General features: G+C 38.4%; 1 protein-coding gene across 2 annotated transcripts in view; it reads left to right on the plus strand.

Moving 5' to 3' along the window:
- The window catches only part of LOC131041564 (translocon at the outer membrane of chloroplasts 64), a 127566-nt gene that overhangs the window by 16167 nt on the left and 89940 nt on the right, over window positions 1-21459 (plus strand). For both annotated transcript variants that reach the window (XM_057974689.2, XM_057974688.2), the window contains exons 2-3: window positions 12117-12269; window positions 12363-12487. In XM_057974689.2, coding sequence (XP_057830672.2) covers window positions 12117-12269; window positions 12363-12487 — 278 coding nt within the window. The remainder of the gene's footprint in view (window positions 1-12116; window positions 12270-12362; window positions 12488-21459) is intronic.

Consider the following 21459-nt stretch of genomic DNA (forward strand, 5'->3'; position numbering starts at 1 on the left):
AAACCTGCTCTGATACCATGAAGTACCAAGAAAGAACTAATCAATGAGCAATTGTTTGAAGGTAGAGTATCAGCATGAAAAATTAGAAGCCAAAACCAAGAGCAAGCACACCATAATCCAAGAAGGAGACACAAGACTATCTAAGGAAATTTGGGAGAATTTGAATACACTATTTAGAGCAGCATCAAGTGATTCAAAACTCTCTTTAAAGCTTCAACTTTTCAAGTTCAAGACGATTGATGGAGTACCTATGTCAAGTGATGTGAACAATCTGAGATCTCTTCTTTGACAACTAGCAGAAGCCAATGCTGTAGTCGATGATGTGGATGCTAAAGCTATTTTACTAAATAGTTTATTTTCAAAATTCAGCAATGTCATCTTTACTCTTAGTCAACTTTCTTCTAAAAGTTTGGAAGATATGATTTTAGATCTCCTAGTTGAAGAAAAGATAACTGTTGTAGGAGATACAAAAGATGATCGCAAGCTGAGATAGCATTATACTCAAATAGAAGAAGATCTAATAAGGACAAAAGAGGGATAGAATGCTACTATTGTAAGAAAATGGGCCACATAGCTTAGAACTATAGACTTTGAGGGAATGGTGTTCTCAAAGGAAAGCTCAAAGGAGCCAATGTAGCCATTGTTGTAGATCCTTTAGATGTTAACAATGGTGAAGAAGAAATTGCTTTTTATGCATTTTAAAGAAGTATTTGTTCTTTGAAGATAAGTAGGATGTCAGTGTAGACAAAACTAGAATGGATGGTTGCCTAGTTAGCTTGGGGAGTCTGTGATTTTGTGAATCATACCCTTACGAGGGTTATGAGACAATTTGACAGAGCTCTGTGAGTGTATTTCATTACGGATTGTTGTTGAATGGTTCAAGAGATCTGTAATTTGAGAGTTTGGGGAGGTGGTAATCTAGGAACTTGGGAATTCAGCTCGGTAGCTACACCTTTGCGAATGTTCGAGGCAACTTGATGGAGTTCTAGGTGGTGTACGGTTTGTTTTCAAAGAAAAGCAACTGAAGAATGGAAAATTCATGGTTTAGAGTGTTTTTAGTTTGATATGTTTTATTATCAGTGAAGTAAGCATCGGGGGGGTATTAGAATAATATTAAATAATTAGTAGAAGATGAGGCTTAGAGTTGTAATAATGTCACCTTAGTGGCAAGTGTTTTCTCTGTTTGTTTTTTTAGTTTGCTACTTGTTGTGACCATTTCACACATCGCCCCATTAAAATGGGGACCCCCTCTTTTTGCTTCTGTTTTGCCTGTACTTCTCTCTGCTCTTAGGGTTTTGAGTGAGTGAATGAGTTGTCTGGACTAGGGTTAAGCCTTAGGGGTTTCTATTGGATATTTTCAAGCCGAGTCCAGTCAAATTTTGAAGGTTATTACGCATCCTCCTGAAGATTGATTACTGAAGTTAGGGTTGTCTTAGGTCCAGTCAGGATTTTGAGGGCAAATTCAAATTTTGTCTAAGTGTTAGCATTTTAATGATGGAATTGTGCATTTTTTTGTCTGGGTAATTTTTTGACCAAATTTTTGTTGGCTTGATAACCGATTCCTGGCCTTGGAAATGACCTAATTATGCCTTGTGAAGTGACTAAAGACCTAAATTTTGGATATTTTGGCTTATAGAGATAAAATCGCTCCTGTCCCTCTCCCAGGGACCAAGGCGAAAATGATATTTGGTGCATCTTGGTTATTGACTTGTTTTAATTGTTTTGTGCAGGGTCGCCAGGGGATATGATCGGACGTGAATTGAAGATTTTGAAGACTCAAAAATGACAAGTTTTTAAGGTTTAAGGTGAATTCGCTCCTGTCCTTCACTAAATGACCAAGGCGAAATGGTTTACTTAGATCATTTTTGGCCTTGGTTGATCGAATTGAAGCATCAAGGACGCAAGGAAGGATGAAGTGAGCGTAATTGAATATCTAGACTTAGTTGTTAGCAATAAAAGGTTGAACTTTTGGCCTAGGAAGATAAAGGCGCCCCTGTCCCTCACCAAGGGACCGAAGCGATTTCCTTTGTATGCATCTTCTTGGACCCTTTTGGACTTGGGCTCTCGTTCATGGCTTGCAAAACGATGATATCCCCCCCAACAAAGGAAATTTGAGATGAAAATTGTAAAGATTTGGCCTTGAGGACAAAAGGCGCTCCTGTCCCTCACTGAAGGACCGGAGGTTGAACTCCAAATTTGCATTATCCTCACAAGATTTAAGTGATTTCGCGATTTGAGGAGCTCAAGAGAGGTATGTTTTATTCGTTGAATATAACTTGAGTGGCCTACAAAGGAGAAAATCGACCCAAGTTGCAATAGGCGCTCCTGTCCCTCTCCAAGGGACCAGAGCGATTTTTCAAAGGAAGCTCCTGTCCCTCTCCAAGGGACCAGAGCGATTTTCTCAAGAGACAAATTCTTGGCAAAGGTAAAGTGAGTTTCAAGTTTGAGATGAAGGAAGGAAGGCGTAGTCACTCCATTGAAGATAATTTTGAAAGTTGGCAAAACATAAGTGAACTCATAATGGCCAAGGTGCTCCTGTCCCTCATCCAGGGACCAGGGCGAAAAGCACATTATCATGTCTTCCTTCCCAAATTGGGATGAATCCAGGTCAAGGCACAAGATGGCGATGATATTTAAAGTGCTACAAGGAAGGACGAAGTTGCAAAGACCATAAGACTTGATGAAAATGGCTAGGGCGCTCCTGTCCCTCACCAAGGGACCAGAGCGAAATCTTCAAGTATGCCTAATTTTAGAATACCACTTTTGTTTCCAACACTCAAGATGGAATAAGGAATGATGTTTTACGCCTTGAATGTAATTCGAGGTTGATATGATCATGAATGTGTGCAATAAGCTAAAAATCGCTCCTGTCCTTCACTGGAGGACCAGGGCGATTTCTATAGAATCAACCATTGTTTTCCAAGACCACGCCAAAGCAAGGTTGTGCAAAGTCAAAAATGCCTTTCTAAGGACGATGAACAAGGAATCAACCCCAAAAATCAACTATCTTAAGCACAAATGCAAAAATCGCTCCTGTCCTTCACTGGAGGACCAGGGCGAAAATCTTAAGAGGGCCAATTTTGCCTTGAGAAGGCGAGTGAAACATGCATTGAACGGACGAATGAAGATTATTTGTTTACCCCCAACATGTGTTGGCGATTTGGAAGACAAGGACCAAGGACAAAAGGTAAGATCGCTCCTGTCCCTCACCAAGGGACCAGGGCGAAAATGTTTTAATGCAAACTCCTTCCAAAGAAGGAATGAATTAAATTCAAGGTTCCAAGCAAGAATGCCATTTTGAGCGTCAAGGAGGGGATTTTGAACGTGAAAAGCAAGAAATACAAGGCCAAAAATGCATGGGCGCTCCTGTCCCTCTCCAAGGGACCAGAGCGATGTTGTTGATATCCCTTATTCTTCCCATGCTTAGGCGCCAATATCCTTCAAATTGCATTAAATGCCAAATTCACTAAAAAACTTGAAATATTTTAATTAAGTTGGCATTTAATAAGAGCGCATGGGCATTTAATAATTAATTTAAGCCTTTAAAAAATCAAAATTTTTAATTATAAAGGCATTTTAAATTAATTATTATTAAATTAAATTTAAAATAGAGCGCTTGGGGACATTATTTTAATGTTTTTTGCAAAGTCGGCCTCTTCTTTTATTTAATTTTTATTTATTTCTGGCCTATTTTCCAAGTCGGCCTATGGGCAATTGCAATGATGAGCGCCTATATAGTTGTGGTGTTTTGAAGGATTTTAATCCATCATTTAATCATCTATTCAAGTGCGATTTGAAGAAGCAATAGAGGTGCGAAATCTGGTCCAAGAAGGAGTGCGAACTTTGTTAGAGGCTAGTGGTGGAGCGAATTTTCCTCAAGGCGTTGAAGACCAAAAGGTGGTGGAATTGAGGCACGTGAGGACTAAAGAGGAAGCGCATTTTGCTAAAAGACTTCGACCCACATTTTGCCTAGCAAACTTGCCTATTTTTTTGCATCATTTTTCTTAGAGTTAGTCCTCAAGTGGAGGTATGGCGAGATCTTCCTAGTTTAATGTCGAAATTTTGAATTTTGAATTTCCAATTACGTAGTCATATTTAGGAAATGATAATTCAAAGATTTATCATGAAGTTTCCTAAATTTAAAACTTAAATCCAGTCTATATTTCTACGTTGCAAAGTATATTGCTCATTATGAAATGTTGTGTAGGTATCAAGATGGCGACCCCGAAGACAGGAGCATCCACTAGTCGTCCAGCTCTCATGAAGGAAGATCAAAGGAATGAAGAATTGGAGACCAAGATCGTGTCAAAATGGAGCAACATTGGAGATACCAACTTGGGAAACTTCAGTGTGAAGAAGTTTCGAGAGGTCCCTTACATTGGAAAGCCATCACCTGTCGCAAGGAGAATAATTGAAAGTGGCATTATCAAGGCGGCCGGCTTCCCTCCAGCAGTCCAGTGTCCTGAGCTGATGATCGAGTGTGCCCGCCATTATGACCCGCAATCAAGATCAATCGTGTCCAAGGAAGGAAACACTTTGGCTTACCTTTCAGAGGAGGCTATCAGTGAAGCTCTCCATTTGCCAGAACATAAAGATATGATTTACAAAAGCTTGGAAGGAGCTAGATCCATGTACGAAGATGATCCAGACACCTGCTTAAGCATCATCAATAAGAATTGGTTACTCAAAAGTCGTCCTCGCCTGAGCAAGATTCCCAACACACCACATAGGATCGACTTCCAGGAGGAATACAGAGATTTGATAACCTTACTCAATCGAGTTACAGGGGCTCCTCAAGCCTTCTATTTTGAGAAGTGGATGTTCTACTTCATCCAAGTGATAGTTCAAGGGAAAGGAACAATTCATTGGGCTAGAATTATTAGCCATTGCTTGGACGTGCAGTTGAGAAGATTGAAGGCTACCAAGTCATTCCACATGAGCTCATACATCATATATGCCTTGATCAGGAGTTTTGAATATGCAGGACTACCTCACAGAGGAGTGATCGGAAGAGGGCCCGGGGAAGTCAGAGTTTGTGAATCTTATGTTCATTTGCATCACCCACCTGGAAGTAACTACAAGTTAGTTAATGATACCTTCACGATGAACATCACCAGGATATTGTAGGGTGGGATTCATAATCGCATATCTCAAGATGCACAAGAGCTTGTGAAGAGGTATGGTGCTTGGTTTATCCAATTCCAGAAGTTTACATATATTAGAGTTCATGGGTGTCCTTCTCCTCCATATATGTTGCCAAGATATCCGACAGACAGAATAGTGTTACTTGAGGTGACTAGGCAGTTGGCGGCTTATGCAAAGGCATTCAGACACAGGCATGGAAATGGAATTCTTGTGCCTATCATACTAGGGAATTCAGTTGAGGTATGTCCTAATGCTCTAGCCATGGATGATGCAGAGAAAGAGTTGGCCTTATATTCATTTTCATTCTTTGCCTTGAGAGAGAACTTTGATCCTTATGGATATATAGAAGAAACAGTTGGTAGAAAGAACAAGCACAAATTTTAGATAGAGGACTTTTTGATGAATCTCTCAAGTGATTTAGAGGTGAAAAGAAAGATGCATTCCAGATTGCCTTTAGATCTCATCAGGAAATGCAAAGTTTACAGAGTGGCCGATCAAGCCCAGGACAGTGGCAGACATCTCCAATCATCTTATGACCGAGAGGACAAAACAGTAAAGATAGATTGGAACGAGCCTGAGATTACAGACTTGAGGACTTTGATGGCTCCAGTTTTGTCTTGTACTCGCAGATGGGTGGATATACAACATCAAAAGTTGAGAGAACAGAACACATCGATGACTTTTACTTTGGAGGAAAGGCTAGGGGAAGGAGGAGCAAGCACAAGCGAAGGCAATCCTCATCCTAGGAGCACAAATGAAGACAATCCTCACCCTAGATGCGTAAGTGAAGGCAATCCTCATCCTAGGAGTGCGAAGAGGAAAGAAAGACCTGAGAAAAGGGAACCCTCCAAGAAGAAGCAAGAGGCCCATCGAGGTCACTCATCTAGCACATCTTCCCGACATGAAAAAAGGACAAGTCAAGGACAAGAGAAGAGGGTACTTGAAGTTGAGGAATCTATGGAATCAATGGTTCAGAATGATAAACATGAAGAAAGGCAAGCACCTCAACGTTCATCAAGTCAATCTCCCCAAGTCAATGAGCTACATGAAGACAAGAATGATGATGAAGTGACATCTCCTCTCCGAGAAGAAGAACCATTGCCTAAAGAGATACAAGTCAGAGAGACAAAGTCTGCCATTCCAGATTGGTTAAAGGAGAGGTTAACAAGGGTGATTGTGATCGAAGATGAAGATAATGTAATTGATTTAGAAAGCCTTGTTGGAAATTCTCAGGAAGTGACAGAGAGAAAGAAGGCCACCAAAATGTCCAAGATGATCCGAGATGAGACAGGGTCCAGGAAGTTGCAGATAGCTACACCGGCAGTGGACAAGTATGAAGGTGAAATCCTTGCAGAAGAGTATGATGTAGAAACATTTGAGCTTGGTCCACTCACAGCCGAGCAGACACTGGATGAGGCCACTGATTCATTCGAAGCACTTAAAGACAAGCTTAAAGAAGAAATGGAAAAGAATAGAAAGCTTGAGCGAGAGGTCGGTGCTTGGAGAGGCTACTTTAGCCATCTCAATCAGCCTTTGGGACGTCAGGATCCAGCAGTATCTTCTGTGCAAGCACTTCCCCTTGAATCAGTTGGTGAGGCAGAAAGAGTTAAGAGCTTGGTTCAGCGTATGAGCTCTTGGATTGACAAATCCCATACCGTTGCCATTGAGTTCGCAACAAGAATGATGCAGACCACCCATCGAGCTATCCAGGTCCTTGAGATCATTCACAACCTAATGATAACAGTAGCCGCGTTTGCCCACATTAGAGATGTTATCATTCCTATTCTGCAAGTAATCAGGCAAACACCAAGGAAGATCTTAGCACAAGAAAAGATAATGGATGGAGGAGCTCATAATTTGCTCCAGTGGTCAACTCTACTTCAAATGAAGGAAGTTCTTTTCGAAGACATTAGTACCAAATGCAATCAAGTTGAGGAGGTCATCCATCCAATTCAGGACAAGGTGTATGAGGTGTTATGTTCTATTCTTGGCAGAAGGATTGAAGATGAGACAGATGTGAATCTTCAAGAGTTGGAGGAGAAGGTCAGGGTCATCTTTTGCAAAGATGAGAATGTTATCACAGATGAGCAAAGAGATCAAATGTTCGCCACTATGCTCCTGATTGAGAAAATCAAAGAACTCGAGCCTGGATGGGACGTAGCTCTTCTCAAGGCTTTCGATCAGGTCATCCACTTGGAGGAACGAATGAGGAATCTTCCAGAAATTCCTATTGCTGAGATCGAAGGAATTGTGTCTAGATTCGTTGCATATGCTAAGAAGGAGCATTGGAAAGGGAACAAGGTTCTAGAAGAGAGGTTGTTATAGATGATGTGGCACCTTAATTATCATTGGTCTATGTTTCCTAGATTTTGGTGCCAATTAAATATTTGGCTATGCATTTAATATTGTTCAATAAAAGGGGAACTTTTTGTAATAAACCCTAATTAGGGTTTAGGTGTCAAAATCTCAGCCGTTGATCTTCTTTTGATCTGGGCCGTTCATTGTAATTGAGGATGCTATATATACCCTCATTCATTTTCATTTTATTATTAGAAATGAGATATTAGAATTAGAATTAGAGCTTTTGGAGAGAAGAAAGTTATTTTGTAGCAAGATTGAGCATTGAAGAAAGAATTTCAAGCAATTGTTGTCTATGTTGACTTTGAGATCAATAAAATATTGAAGTTATGGTGTTTTTTTGCAATTCTCGTGGTTATCTTCATGGTTGTTTACTTTCTTGAATCATTCTCAGTTGAAGTAGTGTTTAAATTTGAAGGACTAAGTGTTGAGCTTGATCTTTGGTGAGATTCACATTCCAAACCACTAGCTTCTTACTGATTGTAAGGACGCCTTGTGTGGTCAACTGGAGATATTTGGATTACTTAAACCTTCAATCATCATTGAACTATTGATATGTACCTTCATGGTAGTGTCTATGATTCTTGATGATTTGAAAATCAATAATCACCTTAGAAGATCGCATCAATCTCAGTAGAGTTGTAATTCCTTGGCAATACTGAAATTGGTCGGATCTTACCAAGTCTAGCCTACATTGAGTCATTCTTAGGATTAGATTAGGATTCATCTCTTGCAAACCCTACCTTTTGATCTTTTTTGAGAACTTGTTAGTTTTAGGGAAATCTGTTCCTGAACGGAAACGTAAGGCCCCTTGATGAAACAGCATTCACAACGACCACTGGTGCTTATCCACACGTAGAGACCCTACATTACAGAACCTTGGAGTCATCCTGATTGATCCTTCTTCGCGACATCTTCAGCAATCAGAGGCTTTATTCAAGAGAGGATAAGGTACCCTTGGGTATTTTATTCTGTGTTAGGCAGTGTACAAAATACACGTCAACACTACTTTTAGCATTGGGTGAGTCATGCATGTTTCTCCTTTTGCATGGTTTCATCTTCCATTCTTTATATAAGGAGACAAACTTCTTTGTAATTGTATCTTTTTAATTAATAGAATATCAAAATATTGTTTTCTATTAAGTTTTACAATATATCATTGATTGGGGATATAAGGGAGTGCTCAAAGGCAATGGAGAGCATCTTTTTGCAGTTGAAAGAACGAACTCCAATGACATAAGGATAAAGAACGCTGTTACACTAGTTTGGAGGTTGAGGATGAATCCCTTCAGGCTTGTATCTGTTTATAGCCTTGGGTAAAAATACTCAAATGTTAGACAATTAGAGGATTTTGCAGGATGTCCATAACAAATAGGGCAATCTGTTTGTAATCTACAGGTCTCCAAGGACATATTAGAAACTAGATCTATTTGCTAGACATTCTAATTAGTCATATTAGATTAGTTCTTTCTATTTGTACAATTGTGTTGTCAAGGTAAAGAAATAAATAAATTTCTATGTTAGCTTTTTTTGGTTGATTTCTGTATGCATTTAGCCTAGAACATTTTACACCGCCTTCCCAAGAAGTCAAAATCTCCTCGCCTTCCAACAAAAGAGGTCCTCTAGATAGGGCATTTTAGAGTGAGGTGAGGAACATAAGAAATAAGCTTATTGCATGTTACATTTATGCCAATGGGATTCCTTTCAACCTATTGAGCTCAAAATATTGGTGGGAAATGGCTATGACAATCAATTAAACACTTGCAGGTCATACAAGATGGGTATGAAAAAGTGTGCACCACCCTATTTGCAAAAGAAGAAAATTTGGTAGAGATGTCTTTGCAATCAATTATTCATGAATTGAAATGAGAGTGTCGATCGTTTATGTTGCATGACGAGATTGCAAAAACATACCTTTAATTAATGTCATTGCAGGGTGCCGTAAAGGGACAATGTGTTTGAATTGCAAGGGTCAAGAGAAAGAGGGAAATTAATTGTCAAAATTCTCATAGAGGCAATGTAGATGGTGGGCGCTGAAAATATTGTCCAAGCCATAATGAACACTACTAAAAATTGTAAGGCAATAGGTTTATTGGTCGAGGCAACATACATGCACTATTTTGGACACTAGGTATTTTCCATTCTCTCAGCTTGGTGATGTGAAAGATTGGCATAGAGATAAAGTTGATGAGATAAAATTACATTGAGTGCGAGAAGATTTAGATGCTCATGATAAACCATCATATGCCACAAGCCATCTATGTTTTTTTCTCCAAGTTGGAGTTGTTCAAGGTAATTTCATGAAATTTTAATATTTTTAAATTTACCTTAAGTTTGCAATAAATTTTTTAACTATCTGACATCAATTATCTTTTAAAACTTTTAATTGTTTTTTAAATCACTATATTAGGTTGGTGAGGTGTGCTTTGTATTGCACATAAATTTCTTGAGAGTAGTTGTGAAGATGTGAGAGGCATTCAGTGTAATGGTCATTAGTAACATTTGGAGTGTGGGGAGGCAAGAAAATTTAGGGAGGACCCAAAAGGTTAATTTATTGAATTTGGATGATGATTGGTGGGCTGATGTGGATAATGTCATGAATTTAATTGAGCCCATTATGAGTATGGTTAAGATTGCTGCTACAGATTAACCATGTAGGGAAAATATATGATGGCAAAGACTATATTATTGAAAAAACAGGACACATGATTGCACCAAGGAGAATGATTCTAGATAATTTTTTTTTTAAAGAGCGCAAAGAATCATCGTTGATTGTTGGAATAAGATGGCCAAAGCCTCCATCTTGTTGCGTTTGCATTGTCTTCCAACTATGCAACACAACATACTCTACCAAGGAGAGTGGAATTGTATCGAGACATGGAAGTTTCTAATAGATACAAAGCTGCATTCTGAAGAACTTTCACAATCTAAAAGTGTCGTTGTATGTGAGTTTGTAAGCTTCATAATGTTAGAGAATCATAGTCTTAAAGCTCTTCAAGAAAAGTATGTTAAGGACACCTATACATGGTGGTACCTCCATGCCCAAGGTTCTATTTACTTGCAATCTCTTGATATCCAAGTTCTATCACATGTAAGCATTTTTAATTGTTTAACACGATTACTATTCTTTTGCAGTTATTTATTATATTTTATAATCACAAATGTAGTACTGAATCACTGAATTTGTCTCTAATTTCAACAAGTTGTGAGTTCTTCTTCAGTTGAGTGGAATCGAAATACATACTAATTTCTCTACTTCGTCAAGCACAACTGGTTCGCTGCAAAAAAAGAAAAAGAAGAGGCTGTGATAAATTGGGATGTAAACCTAAGAGTGTGTTTACTTGGATGCATCGGTTATGGTTGCCTCAGTCTCTTTAGAGGATGAGGAGGCTCCTACACAGGATGTAGGTGGTGGGATTGGCATTGTAGTTGCTTGTGGTTCAAATGAATTAAGTGAGGACTTTGATGCTCTGGATGAAGAGCAAGATGGTGATTATTGAATGTATTTTGTATTGATTTCACATTTGACATTGTATCTTTATCCCTTTCAACTGTCTTGTAAATTTTGAATGATTTTGTTGCAAATTATAGGTTTATATATACCTAACCATATTGAACCTGGGGAAAAACACGTTGACTGGTGAACCTAGATCTATACTTAAACAAGCAAGTTAGTTTAAAACTTCTGTCTATTGAACACATGACCATGCTGCTTCTGATGGTTTTTGAACTTTGGTACATAATCAAGGTTTTATTGATGTTCTTGGACAAAGCAGTGCTGTCTATCATTTGAAACTTAAGGGCAATGCCTTAGAAAATATTGCATGAAAGCTTCTGGTTTACAATGAAATGTTTTTAGCACTCCAGTACTTAAACAAGAACCATACTAGAACATATGTTTTTTGAACTGTAACATAAAAAGCTTCTTTCTCGATGTATTGGCTATGTGAGAAAGCATGTACTCCTGTTTTTGACTGGATCTACTTTACATGTTTATTACCAGTATTTTCAATTTTGTTGTTTAGACTTGAGGCTTATTGGGGATTGTTTTTAAAGATAACAGTGTTTTTTCTATAAATGCATATATTTGAGTTTTTTTTGTAAGAGGAGTAAACGCTTTTGACCCGGAGCTATGAACCTGTAAGGTCACAAATGGGGGACCTCATTGCCATTTAAACATTTAACAATAGCACCCCAGCAGGGTTTGAACCTTGATGGCAAGAACAACACCACCACAACTTAACCACCACAGCATGCCAAAGAGGGCAATTTATATACTTGAATTTCAATCACACAAAGTGCAGTTGTATTGCTCACTACTTCATATTTAATTTTTATGTAATCAGTATGTTATTCTTTCTATTTGTTTTTTAACTTTTTTTAGGAGCCAAATAAACCAGGACCAAAGGCTTGAGTGAATTGGTTTAGTTTTCAGAAGGTGTAGTGGAAGATAGCAGATTGTTAGGTAATGGGAGAAATATAAAAGAATGAGCTTTTGAAATATTTTTTTTGTAAGACAATCATTGTGTTAAGAGTGTTTGTTTAAAAAGCTTTCTGGGTACAGCCAGAACTCATTACTAATATAAGTGAGGTAACATTTAATGTGATGATAGATTTGATGTAGAAGGATTTGTAACTGGCTTTGGAAATCCTGACTGGCGGAGAACACATGAACTGGCTGTTCGAACAGCGCCAGCTGTTTCACTTCTTGTACAAGGGGGAGCCACATGTGTGGGAAGAAATGTTATGGATGAGATGGCATACTGGTTGGTGATGATCTCCAAATATCTATAAATATTTCTGGTTCGGGTTTGCAATTTCATTGATCTTTATATCTTAATTTTATCTAATCTTTGCAGTATCAATGGGGAAAATAAACACTATGGAACTCCAACAAATCCAGCTGCACCCTCAAGGATACCTGGCGGATCTTCCAGTGGATCTGCTGTAGCTGTTGCAGCAGAGCTTGTGGACTTTTCTCTTGGTGAGCATCCTAGTTCTAGGAAGTAATCAGTGTACATTGCAATTCTTTATCAAACTGATTGGAAACTTATATGCTTAGGTAACAAGAATCACACTTGATGACAAAACTGCATATAAACTAATGGTAGCTGATAATTTATAAACAATGAAGAAACAATAGCTTCCTATGGTAATAGGATGAGAGAATGATATGTGGCACCTACATTTCTTTGTAATTTCACTTCAGTTTCAAAACTTTCAATAATCAAAATTGGAAGCTTGAAAAATTTATTTCGATACTAAAAATGTTATCTGTTCAATTTTTGTTGAATGATAGCATTGCCAATAAAGACTGATTCTTTTGAACTATGATAATAGTATATGTTCTGCAAATTTACATAATGTGGAAAAGGACCGCCCATAGTTAATTTTGTTGAAAGGGATTATCAGAGAGAAAAAGCTAGTCATGGCGACATTATATGTTTAGAACTCCATATAATTTGAAAATGGATGGAATGTGCCCGATATACTGTATTCATAAATTTCATATATTTAAATGGATTCCTGAAGAATGATTACATACGATTTTCCTGCCATTACTGGTGAGATGACATTTCCAGAAACTGAAGTTTATGTGTCTGGTGCAGCTGGTGGTTTTTGCTAAAGCTCAACTCTTTTCATCAAATTGCATCCCTAGAGTTTAATGGCAATCTTTTAAACTTGTTGGAAGTCTGTTGGCTAAATTTGGATCGTATCCATCCATGTGATAACCATAAAAGGTCTTCTATTGTTTTTCATGTTTTTTTAAAAAGTTGATGCATACAATATTTGTTTTAGCTGGCAATGTTTCTGTATATTTTCATTGCATCTTCTATATTGTACAATTAGCTCTTTCTTGATGCATTTGTTGAGATTCTCCAAGAGGAAGCCTGGTGAATACATAAGTTAATATTGTTTTGGAGGAAGCCCATGCCTAATTTTACAAACCAGTGAAAACCCATGATAGAAAAGGAGGTGCTAATGTATAAAAGCCTGCTATGCAATTGCTCCTAAATCAGGATTAAAGCTACATTAAGAGCATGATAGGTCATTTAACAGCTGCAATATCCTTTCATAGGTGTATCTTAATTTTGTGTGAATTGGTTTTTAATTGTCTTCTCTCTAATCATGCCCTCCTTTGGTTTCTTTGATGATTGTGTGTGTTATGAGTTTATTACAGTTGGGCTTCCTCTTGGACAAAATCAACGGATGTATCTCAGTTGCATTTGGACTTGGGGGTTTCTCAACGTAGTATGTTTTTGCATGGGTGACCTGCCTTGTCATAGTGGAAAGTTCTTGCAATGGCTCCTCTCAAATAATGTTCTCTTCTTTGGTTTATTTGATGAGTGTATGTGTTACGAGTCTATGACAGCTGGGTTTCCTCTTGCACAAAATAATTGGATGTATCTCAGTTAAGTTTGGACTTAGGGGTTTCTCAACCTTGTATGTTTCTGCATTGGTGTCCTGCGCCTGTCATGGTGGATTTTTTTTTGATTGCATTGGATACCACTGGTAAAGGCCACACTTTAGCGCTTGCCATTGAATAGATGACGTTCTTTGGCTATTCTGGGTGTTTAAATTTTACATTTCTCAGTTTAGATGACAAGAGTGATTTGCTATTGAGAATAAATATTTATCATCCCTACATATATTGTTTTTAGTTATCTTTTTAAAAAAAAAGATTATTGTATTTTATTTACTATATTCTTTCTTTCGATTTGCTGAGGTTTGAGATGTTTCATGGGGAGGCTATTATTTCCTTCTAGTGTGCTTCAGTGGCATTCATTAATTTTGGTTACTAATCCAGCGTTCTCACCTTTCCTTCTTGTGGTAATTTTTTTTGAGCGTAGAGGAGGGTAGAGATAACTTCACTTTAATTCCACAATCCGCAGTTCGTTGTTCAGGCCCTCCCTCTAATGCCAATTCTGTTGATGTGTTTTTTATGACACCTCAATCACAGAATAAAATTAAGTATTCTATCCTCTCTTGAACAAGGAAACCTTATATGCTAAAGTTCGTGATCAAACAAGGCAACCCCAAGGTTTACAATGTAAACAATTGACTTTAATGTTGGATAGGCTCATTGATTTGATGTGATATTGCTGGTAATCACATTAGACTTATGTATTGTTGGAATGTGGAAACTAACCTAAACCGGCTTGAAAATAAAATACAAAAGAGATAAGGTTGGAAAAATCTAATCTAAACCTAAAGACAATGATGATAATAGATGATGCTTTGATGGATGGATTCCATGATCAAGCCTCGTTTCGCCATGAGGAAACAACTACACAATATTAATTCAATCTCCAAAGGCAACAAAGGATTTTTATATTGTAAACATTCATAAATACCCAAGATTGGTGCAATCCAAACGAACATCCACAATCAAACTAGTGCTAAATCAGGTTCAGACTAACCATACACTGCAATTTGCAATCACCAAATTCCAAATTGCATGAACCAAAATTCCATCGAATATCATCACATCTCTCCATTATAATCAATGAACTTCAACTACATTTGAGAAGTAACAAGAAACCATGCAAAATGTAGAAACACAACACAAACATCCACCATAGTTTTAATGAGAGTTATGTATTGATTTCAACAAAGTCTTGGTAACAATCTCTAGCTTCTTCCTTCTCTATTTCTAACTCTATTTGCTAACTGCTGCTCTCTTAACTATTAACCTTTACAAATGAGACGGCAAAGCCTTATATAGAGGTTGAATTACAAATGAAGGGCTAGGATTGATTACAAATTAATGGCCAAGATAATTCAATACAAACCCTAATTAGTGTTTGTTACAACTAACACCTCATCGACCAATGAGAAAATTACAATTTTTTGGACACGTCCTTTGAATTTGGACCAAGGAGAAATGAGGTTAGGTACATTGAATTTCGTGCCTTACACGTATAGTTGTCCTCGTAGGATGAGTAGGTTTAATGCATCTAGATACGCTGACTTGGTTGATGGCTTCTTCACACAACGAGCAAGTAAACTCTGAATGAGGTTCGTTATGAATCCTGTGTTAAATTTTGTAACGTTGGTCGTACGATTTCATGCTTCCGATATATATATATATATATATATATATTTATTTGATTACATATACTAATATGTTAACATTAACTAATGATAAATAAAACCAAAGTTAACTTATCGCGTTTGACCAACGGTTACACCGTTCATGGTATCGGGTGGTAAAGCGATTCTCAAACAAGCCGCACTCCTTCGGATTGGGTAAGTAAACGGTGACTAGTTTATATACTGTGGTGAGAGGTACGTAGGGAAGAGATGTGTCTTCCCACATGGAAAGACATATCTCTTCACTACGTAACCCCTCATCCACTTATATAGCATGCTTACATTGAGGAGGATGCATACACCGAAATTGATAAGTGTGGTGCATCTTTAAAACATGCTATAGCAGATAAAATACAACTTTCAGATCATATCTCCATCTCTTCTATTTTGATCGCAAAATTTTGAAAGAACTTAACATGGTATCAGAGTGAAGTTAAGGAAGATCATATTAAAATTCTGTAACGATCTCATAAACTTTCACCAGGCTCTTGATAAGATCACATTCCCATAATCCTAATGGCAACCGGAGTTAGGTTTGAAGATAGATTAGATGGAGCATCAAATTTTGTATCTTCGAAATTCAGGATCATGCTTGTTTTGAAAGAAAATAAAATTGACTCCCATGTCAAAAGTGAAATTCCTGAACCCTCTGATGATACAGAGAAAATTTAGTGGAGCAACGACAATGAGAAGGCCCTTAAGATAATTGTGGATTCAGTACGAGACCACATTGTACCAGTCATTTCTAAATATGAGACGGCCTTTCAGATGTTCAAAGCACTAGCTGACATTTATGAAATCAACAAAACTAGCAAGGTTCTCACCCTAAAGAATCAACTACACCATATAAAGATGAATAAAGGAGAAACAGTTACATCTTATTTCTTGAGGATCATTGAGCTTAGGGATCAACTATCCACTATTGGACATCTAGTAGACAACAAAGAACTTGCTATGATGGCCCTACATGGACTTCCTACCTCATGGGAATCGTTCATTCAAGGAATCAATGCTCGTTCTAAATTTCCTAAGTTTGATAGATTGAAAACCGATTGCATTCAAGAGGAATCTCAGCTTGTCACAAGAGGAATAAAACAAAACAATGGTAATGAAGACATTCAAGTTCTAAACTCTAATTCCCACAAGAAAGGAAAGAAGAAGAACTTTAAGAGAAAGAGGGACAACAACTCAAATGGGAAGAGATCTTCAAAGAAGAAGAGACATTTCTGAAGTACAATGTTTCAGATGTGACCAATATAGGTACTATGCAATGAAGTGTCCAGACAGGATCAAACAACAAGCTTCAATGGCAGAAATTAAGAAAGGGAGTAATTCCGAGCAGCTAGTCTTCTACTCAGCCCTCTCTAGTCAAGTCACCTCCAGTTTCAACACATGGGTGATTGACAGCGGAGCATCTCGACACATCACTGGATTTCGTGAGCACCTAGATACACTTGTGGAAAGTTCAAATGAAGAAGTGACAATTGGTGATGACTCAAATTATCCAGTTATGGGAATAGGAACCTGCAATATCAACCTAAAGTCAGGCATATCCCTACAACTGACTGGAGTTCTATTTGTACCTGATATAAAGAGAAACCTTGTCTCAGTTTCTGCACTTGAAGATAAGGGTTACAGATTAACCTTTATGGAAGGAAAGGTACTTGCTTGGCCAAAGAACTCCACCATCAAGAAAGCCCACACCATTGGAGTAAGACAAGGGAGCCTCTACAAACTTTGTAAAACAGTGCGAGACACGCAATGGATTTCAAAGAATTGATTGATTTACAGAATGAGCAAGACGCTCATAAATAATACAAGAGTATTTACAAGAATAGCAAGTTTCTAATAAGAAACTACTGAGAAGATCGTAGAAGATCTCACTAAAATAGAATATACACTATTGAGCATTAATACTAAAATTAACATTATTAAATTATTCTAATACCCTCCCTTAATGCTCAATCTATTAACTACACCTATAGACCCCCTAAATTTTACAAATTTATCAGGACCAAGGGGCTTGGTGAAGATGTCTGCTGGCTGCTCCGAGGTAGGAACATACAACAACTGGATAGATCCGTCTTCAACTAGCTGTCGAATATAGTGACAATGGGTTTCCACATGCTTGGTTCTTTCATGGAAGACTGGATTCTTGGCGAGTTTGAGCACTCCCTGATTATCACAGAACAAGGGAGTTGGACCTGCTTGGGAGACATGCATATCCGCAAGCATTCGTCGAAGCCAAACCGCCTCACAAGATGCCTTAACTGCTGCCCGATACTCTGCTTCTGTCGAGGAGAGAGCCACTGCCTGCTGCTTCTTACTAGTCCATTTGATAGCACCAAATCCCAAACTAAACACATACCTTGCTGTAGATTTACGGTCATCAACCGAACCTGCCCAGTCAGAATCTGTGTAACCACTGAGTGTAGGATCAGAACTCAGAGTGTACATAAGTCCATAATCAGGAGTGCCACTCACATAACGCAGCACACACTTTGCTGCTATCCAATGATCAGCCTTGGGAGCTGTCATGAAGCGTGAAATGTAGCTCACTGCAAAACTGATGTTAGGTCTAGTGGTAGTAAGATAGATGAGGCTGCCCACTAGTTGCCTGAACAAAGATTCATCCACAACTAGTGAAGATGACTGAGCTGAAAGTTTGAGCCCGGGTTCCATAGGAGTAGAGGCAGGTTTGCAATCCTGCATTCTGAACCTGTCCACAAGACTTTTGGCATACTTGGATTGAGAGAGAAAGATCTTGTTCTCAGTCTGCCAGACTTCAACTCCTAAGCAGTAATGTAGAAGTCCCAAATCTGTCATATCAAAGGTGCGGCACAAATCGTGTTTGATCCTAGTGATCAAATGTGCTGAACTGCCAGTAATGATTAAGTCATCCACATAGACAACCACAAACAGAACATCATTACTAGTATGCCTGATATACAGGTTTGCATCAGATGGACTCCGTTGAAAACCATGATCTGTCAGGTACTTATCAATTTTCATGTACCAAACCCGAGGAGCTTGTTTCAGACCATAGAGTGCTTTGACTAGTCTACAGACCTTCTGTTCTTGACCAGCAACCTTGAATCCCGGGGGTTGCGTCATGTAGACTTCTTCCTGTAAGTCACCATTCAGAAAAGCACTCTTGATGTCCATCTGATGGACTTTCCAACTGAACTGAGTTGCCAAGGCAAGGACGAGCGGTATGGTACTCATTTTGGCTGTAGGAGCAAAAGTCTCCTCGTAGTCAATGCCTTCTTTCTGTGAGAACCCACGAGCAACAAGACGAGCCTTATACTTGTCTAGGGTTACATCAGCTTTGTATTTTACTTTGTACACCCATTTGCAGCTAATGGGCTTCTTCCCTGAAGGAAGCTCAGAAAGGGCCCAAGTGTGATTCTTCTGAAGACTCTGGAACTCAGCTTCCATAGCCTGTTCCCACTCAGGTATACCTTTAGCCTCTGAATATGTCTGAGGCTCAAAAACACTGTGTATGTTAGCCATGAGAGCAAAATTGACTGTATGCTGCTGTTTGCTCTTATTACGGGAGGTTCTACCCTCAATGAGCTCAGTATCCCTGAGATCACCAATGGTCTTGGCCCACCATTTAGGCCGAAGAGTAGAAGTGCTAACATCTGGAGGAGCTGGAAGAGGCTCAGGATCAGGAACAGGAGCAGCAGGAGGAGGATTATTCTCCGGAGGGAACTCAGGTAGTGCATCATCGAAAATAGATTCTGCATCATCCCTCCCATCAGGCGAACCCAATGGAAGAAGAACACTGTGAGGCTGATCCTCAGAACACTGCTCAGAAGAAGGGGACTGAAAGAATCCTCTGTCTTCATCAAATACAACATCACGACTGAAGATAAGACGTTCAGTGTCTATATCTATCAGTCTGTAGGCCTTATGGTGATCACTGTATCCTGTCATCATGAGTTTCTGACTTTTGGAATCCAACTTGGAGCGCGTAGCATCTGGAATCCAAACATAGGCAACAGAGCCAAAAACCTTCAGGTGGCTGATCTTAGGCTTCCGACCAGACCAAACCTCTTCTGGAGTCTTCCCCTTAACAACCTGAGTAGGTGAACGGTTAAGGAGGTAGACAGCAGTAAACACTGCTTCAGCCCAATACTTATTCGGAGCACTCCTGTGTTGTAACATTGAACGAGCCATCTCAACAACCGTATGATTGCAACGCTCAACAACACTGTTTTGCTGAGGAGTGTAGGGTGTAGTCAACTGGCGTTTGATGCCATGGGTATCACAAAAGTTGGAGAATGCAGAAGAACAAAATTCCCCCCCGTTATCTGTCCTAAGAGTAATGATGCTACATCCAGACTCTTTTTCAACTAAGGACTTAAACTTCTGAAAGATACTAAATACATCTGATTTGTGTTTAAGAAAGTACACCCACATCTTTCTACTAAAATCATTTACAATAAGCAAAAAGTATTTGCAACCAGTAACAAAAGATGTATTCATAGGACCACAAATATCAGCATGAAGTAATTGAAGTACCTTAGTATTCATCTACATCTTTCATGCTTCCGATATATATATATATATATATATATATATATATATATATATATAAATTTGATTACGTATACTAATATGTTAACGTTAACTAATGATAAATAAAACCAAAGTTAACTTATCGCATTTGACCAACGGTTACACCGTTCATGGTATCGGGAAAGCGATTCTCAAACTATTCTCACTCCTTCCGATCAGGTAAGTAAATAGTGACTAGTTTATATATTGTGGTGAGAGGTACGTAGGGAAGAGATGTGTCTGCCCACGTGGGAAGACATATCTCTTCACTACGTAACCCCTCATCCACTTATATAGCATGCTTACATTGAGGAGGATGCATACACCGAAATTGATAAGTGTGGTGCATCTTTAAAACACACTATAGCAGATAAAATACAACTTTCAGATCATATCTCCATCTCTTCTATTTTGATCACATAATTTTGAAGGAACTTAACATCCTGCACCAACACGATAGCAATATGTTTTCTAGGCATAATTCATTGTCAATATCCAACTTATTCTCAATCTTGCCTTTGAATGTTGTGAATGCATTATTACTTTCTGGAACACTGAAATCATTGGCTTCTTCAAGTATCACTGGTTTGGGAACATCCCAAAAGAAGGTCTTTCCTTGTAGTGCTACCTCCTTTCTACATCTCATTGTGTTCCACCGTGTCGTGGATTTCATACTTCCTTGGCAATGCAAAGTGGGACAAATTCCTAGGATGTAGTTGTGCATTCAAATCCCAACAAAGCTGAAGAATATCAACTTGATGATCATCTTGGGGACAATTAACATGAAAATGTTGCCCATCCATTGAGAAATCTTTTTTGGATTTTCAAAATTCACTTTAATTTTTTTTTTTTTTCAACATAAAAGAGATCTAGCATATCTCAAATTCAACACTCAAAAGCTCATACGTGTTCTAGCTTGCGGTAGATTTGAATGTGGACTGCCTCCTCTCTTTCGCAAATCCGGTTGATGATTCAACGTTTTTACCTTTCCTTCTTGTGGTAATTCTGTTGAGCGTAGAGGAGGATAGAGAAAAAGACTTGAGATAACTTCACTTTAATTCCACGATCCAAAGTTTGTCATTCAGTCGCTTCCCTTCAATGCCAATTCTGTTGATGTGTTCTTTATGACACCTCAAACACATAATAAAATACAAAGTATTCTATCCTCTCGTGAACAAGGAAACCTTATATGCTAAAGTTCTTGATCAAACAAGGCAACCGCAAGGTTTACAATGTAAACAATTGATTTAATGCTGGATAGACTCAGTGATTTGATGTGATATTGCTGGTAATAAAAAA

The sequence above is a fragment of the Cryptomeria japonica genome, chromosome 8 (genome assembly GCF_030272615.1).
Source record: "Cryptomeria japonica chromosome 8, Sugi_1.0, whole genome shotgun sequence".
NCBI lineage: Eukaryota > Viridiplantae > Streptophyta > Pinopsida > Cupressales > Cupressaceae > Cryptomeria > Cryptomeria japonica.